The sequence below is a fragment of the Doryrhamphus excisus genome, chromosome 17 (assembly GCF_030265055.1).
Source record: "Doryrhamphus excisus isolate RoL2022-K1 chromosome 17, RoL_Dexc_1.0, whole genome shotgun sequence".
Classification (NCBI taxonomy): Eukaryota; Metazoa; Chordata; class Actinopteri; order Syngnathiformes; family Syngnathidae; genus Doryrhamphus; species Doryrhamphus excisus.
This window is the reverse complement of record NC_080482.1, coordinates 5,936,630-5,945,835: the sequence shown is the minus strand read 5'-3', so window position 1 is coordinate 5,945,835 and position 9,206 is coordinate 5,936,630. Positions and strand designations below refer to the sequence as shown.

The window sequence follows — 9,206 nt, the reverse complement described above, 5'->3', positions numbered from 1 at the left end:
GCGATGTCATATTTGCAGCAGTAAATCAAAGTAACGACAAGAACCTCAGCTAATCTCCTGCAGGGAAGTTTGGCATCAAGTATCAGCAATCCAGTTTTCAAAATGTGACTGAGCAAAGTCATAATATGTGTTACAGAAAATATCTTAAACATCCAGGACATACTTTGGTGAGCAGACCTGCTTCACAGTCAGGAGATACCATGTGGGTTTGAATATCCATTGGGGCTTCTTTGTTTGCATGGGTTTTCTCTGGGTCTCTTCCACATCCCAAAATATGCATGGTAGGCTTGGAATTGTCCGCACTGTAGATGTGAATGGTTGTATTTCTATACAGTGTCCCCCAGAAGTACTGGACTAGTACAGTATGTTTTGCAGTACACTGAAAACATTTGGGTTAGCGCACAGACCTCACAGCTAGGAGAACCTGGGTTCAATTCCACCCTCGGCCATCTCTGTGTGGAGTTTGCATGTTCTCCCCGTGCATGCGTGGGTTTTCTCCGGGTACTCCGGTTTCCTCCCACATTCCAAAAACATGCAAGGTTAATTGGCGACTCCAAATTGTCCATAGGTATGAATGTGAGTGTGAATGGTTGTTTGTCTATATGTGCCCTGTGATTGGCTGGCCACCAGTCCAGGGTGTACCCTGCCTCTGGTCCGAAGACAGCTGGGATAGGCTCCAGCACCCTATAGGTGTGCCCTATTGCATTGCTCATTCAATCAATTAATGGCACTGAATGGTTAAGCTCAGTTTCACATTGAATAGCATATATTTTGCTTGTGCAGACTACATTTAGAGGTGAAAACAAGGTGAAAATCGGAAAGCTGTCTATGTCTTGAATCTGAGAAAATATGGAAAATCAATCGGAACCATTGCACATTGGTCACAGCTAGTGTAACCATTCGGAATGTCCTGAGGAGGAAATAAACCATTACCTGCTCTATCAGAATAATAAAGGAATTGTTCACTATTCCAGGGTGTACACCACCTCTTACTCAAATTGAGCTGGGATAAGCTCCAGCTCTCAAATTGACCCAAATGAGGACTCATATAACAGAAAATGGATAATAGAGGTGTCCTTGACCTTGATTATTTTTCCAATAATCATATTAGTGATGACATTTGGCAACCAGGAGACTTGTCACAATGAGTTGACAGTCGGTGATGATGAGTGAAGCAACACAGCAATCCATTCAGGAAGTCAAAAGGATTTCTTTTGAAAAACATCCTTTAAGCAATAGCACATGAAATATCAGGGAACAGAAAGGACAACAACCCGGGAATGACTGAAGAGAACACAAGGAGCAAAGACACGTGTTGAAACATCAGCGTTCAAGTTAGATCTTTGGCAGGGTCTACACATTTCTACACGTGGGCACATGTATGACTTGAAGAATATTTCTCTTTTTGGTAATAATAATAATAATACATATTTTTTTGGTGATGTATAACTTTATATAATTACAAAAAATGGTCTTTGTAAAGAAAAAATAGCCTTTGAGTCCAATAAGCAAGTTACAGTTAAGCAAGTTCACCAAGCTCCCGATCTCATTCCACATCACTAAATCCATGGCACGCTGTCTTGCGACTTTGCAAGTGTTTTAAATGGAGTGGGAAAGAAGGACAAAGCAAGAAGCTAAAAATGAACCACTTCCACACTAATTGGGACAATAACTTTTTTTTTTTTTTTAGTCAATCATACCAGACATTTATGTAACATTTCTGACATCCAGTCACCAGAATAACAAATATAACTTGCCTTTCAATATTTTTTTGTTTAATAAAAGGTGAACAATGAACCACAAAACAGTTTATTAAACAATGTATTAGTTCATTCAGTTTTGAGGTGACACAGCGATATAGTGAGGGATGACCGTATATAAATTTTGATATATAAGTCGCACTTGTCAAAAAGTCGCAGGGCTAGCCAAACTATGAAACAAAAGTATAATTTGTGTGAGAGATGAGGGATGGGATTCTTCCTACTCCTTTTTGGACATGCGGAACTGTGAACTTATGTTATGTGATGTGCTCCAGTATGATTTGTGTGCAACTATTTATAGTCCGGAAAATACAGTACTCTTTGAAATTAACAGAAGTGTCACTCTTTTTAGAAACTATAATTGCTATAATAATTGAAAGTGATAATTAATGATGACCACATTAAAAAAGTGCACCAACATTTGCCCTGACTACGAGTTTGAGGATCTCACCCCAATTACTGTAGTTTAGTGAAGCCATGCAGGCTGCATTTAGTGTCATACTCATACTCAATTTATCAACGTCATTATAAGCTGTCCGTTTTTCTCAGCCCCTTTTTGAAGCATGTGATTCTGAAGCCACAGTTGTGTTGAGCGGCCATATTTTGTTGATATTTTGCCAATGTTTGTCAAACTATTATGGACAGGACTTTCCACACAAGTTGCCAAAGCCAATTTATCTGCCCTCTCTTTTGCAACATCAGTAAAATAATAGCTGATTTATATTTCAGTCATTAGCCAAATGTGTCTGAAGACACTGTTTCTCTTTGTACGTTCCTGTCAGAACTGGCTCACATGGTTTTATTGCTTAATGACCCGGTACTGATGTATTTCATCTGTTCTGGATGCACTTTATTTAAGCTGTGTGAATAAACAAATAGTTTATTTCAGTTGAATGGTCAAAAATAGTTTTGATCGGCAGTTGTAAAAATATTAGTATGATGGGTTTCACAGCTTTTTGTGATTGTTGTGGCCCAAATTGCCTGATTTTTTTTTTTTTTTTACAAAGTCGCAATGTTTTGAGGGTTATTTCTGTTAATAATATTGCACAATTTTTTGGTTTTATGTAACCTTTATCGAAAAAAAGCATAGTATTTTAACACATATTGAACTTTTGAACACTGACAACACATTTATCAGTTTCCCCCAGGATCTTGCAGGCATTTCTAATATGTTTTATGCAATATAATTTCTCTCAGTACTGCCGGTGACAGTGGTTAAGGGTATCTACTATCCACCCATGAGCCACAGTAATCCATTAGGTCAATGGCATAGGGTATTGACAATGGCCAGTAGGCCAAAAACTTTCCCCATGGGAGCGTAAAATTTGGTCTTTTTCGGAATTCACAAGGCAAGTGGAACACACTAGTACTTTTTCTGTTTACCCACCACGTTTACCTGTGCAAACTTGTCCTTTCATTTTGATTATTTGGGAAATTGATCAAAAGAAGATATGTTAGAGAAGTTGAATAAACAAAATCGTTGTAGATTGTTGCAGAAATAAAGGACTCAGCAAGACTACAAAAGTACATCACAAAAAACATTCACTTCTTAGTTACTGTATATTACCAAAACTCAACTTATGGGTATAAAAATAAAAGTTACTGCAATAGAAGTACCTAGAAATGTAGGTGAAAATATATATAAATTCCCAATGATAGATTGGGACAGTAGGGGCTCGGACCACAAGCTGTTTTCTGTTATATGTTACTCAGTGCCCCGGCAAACTTCGGATATCCAGTCCTGCTGTGAGACATCTGCAACTTGACCTGCAATGGCCACTTCCTGCCAAGTTCAGGGGGATATCTCTGGTGATATATAGCGGGCTGTCTGATCCAAGTCTGTCTTGTATGGGGGCTCACAAAACCTCACAACTAATTTGTGGACACAAAAGTGAATGTACATCTTAAAGACATCTTAAAGCGGCTGAATTGTGAGAAGGATCATTTGAATACAAAACATCTGCACACAACAAACACACATGCTTGTGCAAACCCACACTGTGGGGAACACTCATTCATCACACATAGACCCCACATGGGTTTATGAAACAAGATGAATGATGATGAAAATTAGTGTGTTTTGAAAAATGTTATGAAACTACCAACACAACGGTGGTCTCAAAGACTATACTAAATAACAATACATGACAATTTTGTTACTTTGTGTCTGCATGGTTAAAGTCCCTCTCTGTGCTGCACACTTTGTGCTTTAAAGGGCCATGACGATTCTAGACCTCTGTTGTAAATATTTTTTTGTGCACGAGCATACACATCTAAAGGACACGTGTATGACTCCCAGCATGTTAAATGTCTTCCTTTGTGGATTCATCTGTGAGTGATGGCAACTGGCAGAAGGGCGCTGACCCACACTGACCCCAGGCGGACCAAAAGAGGGCTGCGTGGGAAAGACGGGGGTGGACATGGATCACTTCCCTCCTAGTTTTGCAGAATAGGAAATAGGAATCCCACAGAAGTTTGAGTGACGTTGGAAACCCAGTCAGGGTCAGCGCGTAAATCATATAAATCACTTTTTGAATTTTTGATTAAGTAAAAGTTATGCTTGACCTTTTTGAAGTGTATTTTGCAAATGGACAAACAAGCAATGCGAAGGTTGGCAAGCACGGAGGTCAGATGTTTCTTGGAGTTGGTCACCAGGATTACGCTCATCCAAGATTCTTCGTTCATCATCCCCGTCAATGTAGTCAATGCTTCCTGTACGGTTAGCAGAGAACCACCACCAAAGCTGCCCCTGCATAGGGTTCACATCATGAAACCACAGAAAGGTTCACAGAATGAAAGCCTGAGATTGTCAACTCTTAAAGCACCATGGAATGAGGTTTACCAATTGTCATCAGTTAAACTCACCTGTCCAAAAACTCAATCTCGCCCGGGTCATAGCACCACTGGTATTCCCCTACTCGGGGGTCCACACGTGCTAGTGCGACTCCTAAGGTGCCAGGGAGTGAGGTTTACCAGCTGGCATCTGTTACACTTGCGGGCATGGTAGGATCTCCGTACATTATATGTATGTTCCCAAAGTTTTTCCTGGTGATTGTGTTCCCAGGAATGTTTTAGTCAATATATGTCTCACTTTGATAAAATAAACCTAAAAATAAAAATATAGTGTATTTTTACATTAGATTTTTACTATTAAAATTTTTATTCTAACACACACTTGTAAGTCAAAATAGACAAAGAAGGATAAACACAAGAAAACCCCAAAACAATCCAAATTGTATGGCTTGGATCTGAAGGGCCATTCCCATCAATGATTGTGTCTTAGACAGATATCAGTAAGACCAATGTTGTATATCAATGGACTTTTCAGCCTGCACTGCCCTTCAGTGGTGAAACACTGAACCACACATTTTGAACTGTTTTCAGGGTTCATCTATATATATATAAAAAAACAGATAAGGAATTGTCTAAAAAAATGTTGGTTTTATTTTTTGCATAAATATTTTTAATGGCGGAAATGTCAAATGACATATGTAACTTTTTAGCATGGGTGGATCTAAACGCTTTTAATTTTTCATGACAGCTTAATTCATGAAATGATTATTATATTGGGCCCAGCACACACTAATCATTTTTGGAGACACTATAAATTTGTTATGATTTGTTTATTTTTACCACAGGATAGTTTTCCCTTGCTTTCCTAGACCGAATAGCCTGATGATGCTGGTGTTGCTTAACCGGTTTAGCAATGTTTTTAAGATTCATACACATTCTTTTCATTTCACTTCACACAGATTCATTCAAGTGAGGCAAGTGAGGCTTGTAGTTCTTTGGATGCTGTTGTAGGGGTCTTTTGTGACCTCTTGGATGAGTCGTCGGTGCGCCGTTGGGGTAATTTTGGGAAGGTTCACCACTGTTCCATGTTTTTGCCATTTGTGGATAATGGCTCTCAATGTGGTTTGCTGCAGTCCCAAAGCATTAGAACATTTCTAGACTCATAGATCTAAATGAATGTCAGTTATGTTTTAACTGGAGACTAATCGCTTTGTCACAATGGGAAAAAAAATTCTGATAAACTTTGCCACAGTTGGATTGACTGTTCTGTGAATAGTACATGGTGTATCAATGTTGTGTATCAATGAATTATTTCATTGTGCTCCACTTAAATGATGTTACCATTGTGAAGTGCAAGCCTTAGAAGGACATTTCTATGATGTTTTAGAACGCATTAGTCATAGCAAAGATATAGACAACAATGACTTGCAGTCCAGTCCTGACAATATCCCCATCACCCATGACGAAAGTGCCAATAATCACACCTGCTATCGCTCCCAAAGTGCGTGGCCAGGAAGAACACTTTCTGGCCATGGCCGCCGCTGCACCTGCAGACACCCCAGACGCACCCACCACTCCCAGCAATGCTCCGGCTTTCCCCCCTTCCCCGAGTACTGGCGATAAAACTTCCACCCCAAATAGCAGACCTACCGCCAAGACCGCCGCCCCGACTATGACTCTGTCCCCTCCAGCTGCATGCCTAACAAGGGGTCCCCCGATTGTGGCTCCCAAACCCAGCTGGCAAAGTTTAGCAGCAAAAATGGCTGAGTTCATAGCTTCTTCTGCAGAATTCTTATTCATGCGATCAGTGATTGTATTTCTGTTTGCATTATTCCCTTGCAGGTTCCCAACACTTAGCACAACCGCCTGTCCGGCATGGAGTGTCAGCATGGCGATGATAAATGTTATGAGCATTCCCATGCATCCTACCAACATCCAGAACTTAAAGTCAGATGAGTTCAGAAGCAAATAGCCCATGATTGCTACTAATCCAAGCAGAGCTATGAACACAACCTCGTGGCGTCCGTACCCAAATAAACCAAAAACCGATGTTACGACAGCGACCACAGTCATTGGAATACCCGAAAAAGCCAAAAAGTCCACATATTTGATCATAACAGTTTTGATCCATTCTTGGAGGGTTCGTTGTTCGAGTTCTGCCTCTTCTGTCTCCATCTTCTTTCTTTCTATCATTTCTCTCAGCTTACGCTCAGTTGCCCATGTCTTCATGTCCTCTGTACCGGTTTTCTTTTCGTTATTCATTGTCAGGATCCTCTCTTCGATCTGCACAGCCACTCGATCTCTTTGTTCTCGCTCTGAAATCTCCAGCTGTTTTTTCTCCATTTCCCAATTTGTTTGAGTGCAACAGGCCTCTCCTTGCTTCCAGAGAACCCGGAATACAAAGCGTAGAGGTGGTTTAAGGATGCTGAAAAAGATCAGTGCACATAGAAGACCCGTCATTCCATAATTATTCACAATCAGTTCAATGGAAAATGCCAGTGTGGCACCGCTGAGCGTGGTTCCAAGGGTGCCGGCAAGTCCTGCTGATGCCCACAAGCTTGCATAGTCTGTGTGAGCAATTCCGCAACTCCTAGTGGTGACAAACACAGAGGCTATCACTGCTGCCATGACGACACCGGCTACGACCGAAGTCATGGCGATGGTCAGTGCTGTAGCGCCCATGAGAGTCCCTAACCCAAGAGCACCCACTGTCTTGATATCTTCAATCAGTGGTTTCAGTCGGATGGGTGACGTCATCGCCATCATGATCTGGTCAACAGGGTCCTCTGTGGCGCCCATTATCGAGCCTCCCACTGTTCCCAGTACAAACCCGATCGCTGCTTCCTCTGAAAAAGGACAAGAAGATGTTTAAGGTGGTTAATTGGTCCCAGATCCAACCGTGATAATTTAATTTCTACAGAGTAGGATTATTCATTCATTCATTAATTTTCTACCGCTTATCCTCACGAGGGTCGCAGGGGTGCTGGAGCCTATCCCAGCTGTCTTTGGGCGAGAGGCGGGGTACACCCTGGACTGGTCGCCAGCCAATCACAGGGCACATATAGACAAACAACCATTCAGAGTAGGATTACTTGTTTACAATTTTCTAAATGTATTTTTTTAAGATTCTGAGAGTTTTAGAGAGGATTAGAGATCAATAAGACCTTGGTTCAAATTTCTGCTTGAGCATCTCTGATGCGTAGGTTTTCTCCGGGTACTCCGGGTACTCCGTTTTCTCCAGTTAAGTCAACTAGAAACTCCAAATTGTCCATAGGTATGAATATGAGTGTGAATGATTGTTTGTCTATATGTGCCCTGTGATTGGCTGATGACCAGTCCAGGGTGTACCCCGCCTCACGCCCAAAGACAGCTGGGATAGGCTCCAGCATACTCGTGACTCTAGTGAGGATAAACGGCATAGAAAATGGATGCATGGACAACAAATTAAAGCTATATTATAATATTCTAATATTCTACATGATACGTTGGTAATGTATTATCTTTGTTATCCACCTATTGTGTTGCTGTGTGTGTAGTTATTTTGACAACAGTAGTAGGAATTGTGTGTGACATTCGTAGGCGGGATCATTCTGCTTTGGGATCAAATACTTCCCGTTGTATTATGAGTGAGTGGACCATAAAAGTGCGTGTGAATCCGGATGATCTAAATCAAACCGACGGCAGTTAAGCGCACTGATCATTTTTGCCTCACAGCCGGGAAGTGAGTCAACATAAAATTGCATGCAGTCTTCCTTCTAAACAGACTGGATGATCTGGTTTAACGAGTAGACGGTCCACGCTGCTTTGTGTCACATCTTCTGCGTCACAAAGTTAATACAACTGGAGACTTTTCTTGAGTATTCTAAGGAAACAGAAATATACTGCTTTATTTTTTAGATACATTATAGATCTCTCTCTGTCTCTCTCACTCTATGTTTATATACAGAGATAATAAAACAGAATGAAATAGCATTTAGCAGCTCTATGTTTAGCAGCATTTAAATCAATTATTCCAAACTATATCAAGCTGCAAGAATGTGTAAAAAAACCAATGGTTGATGACAGCGATTAACATGCATTAATATTAACAATTAACAATTATGTATAATTGCACTTACGATGTAAACAGTACAGAATAAGCCAATTATTATTATTATGGAGATATACTTACTAATTTTTTTCTTAGCCATGTTCGGAGTAGTGCAGTCGGGATCCTGAGACTAGTCTAGTTCCTCCTGGTCTGTCCTGACGACACCACAGAAATAATTCCTTTTGTCCTGTTTCAAGATCTTTAGGCCACACCCACTACAGGTATGTCATTTCCCCATTGCAAAGGTGGTCCTTTTCCAATCACTATGATCTTTATACGGCGCACACGTGTAATAGCATTACTCGTGGGTCACGTGACAATGTTTTTTTTTAAACCACGTTGTCTCTCAACTCAATCTGTCAATCACTTTGCGAGAATCACTGACAATGACTGAAGGAATGAAAAAGAAAATGAAAAACTGATTTCTCTCTACTGTCCACCGATGTATTGCTCTTTTTTCTAAATTAGAAAGAATAAATAAAAAATACATATTTTGATAATAGGTTATATAATACATCTAATAATCTAATATAATAATATATGTACTATATATGCATTTTACC

The 9,206-nt window shown here is 40.3% G+C and overlaps 1 protein-coding gene across 1 annotated transcript; it reads right to left on the bottom strand.

Moving 5' to 3' along the window:
- Positions 1-5,368: 5,368 nt before the first annotated feature.
- Positions 5,369-8,884, bottom strand: LOC131105417 (uncharacterized). The gene is made up of 2 exons (XM_058053493.1): positions 8,725-8,884; positions 5,369-7,399 (listed from the first exon to the last, which is right to left on the bottom strand). The coding sequence occupies exons 1-2, from the start codon at positions 8,741-8,743 to the stop codon at positions 5,937-5,939; spliced, it is 1,482 nt and encodes a 493-aa protein (XP_057909476.1). The 5' UTR covers positions 8,744-8,884; the 3' UTR covers positions 5,369-5,936.
- Positions 8,885-9,206: the final 322 nt, after the last annotated feature.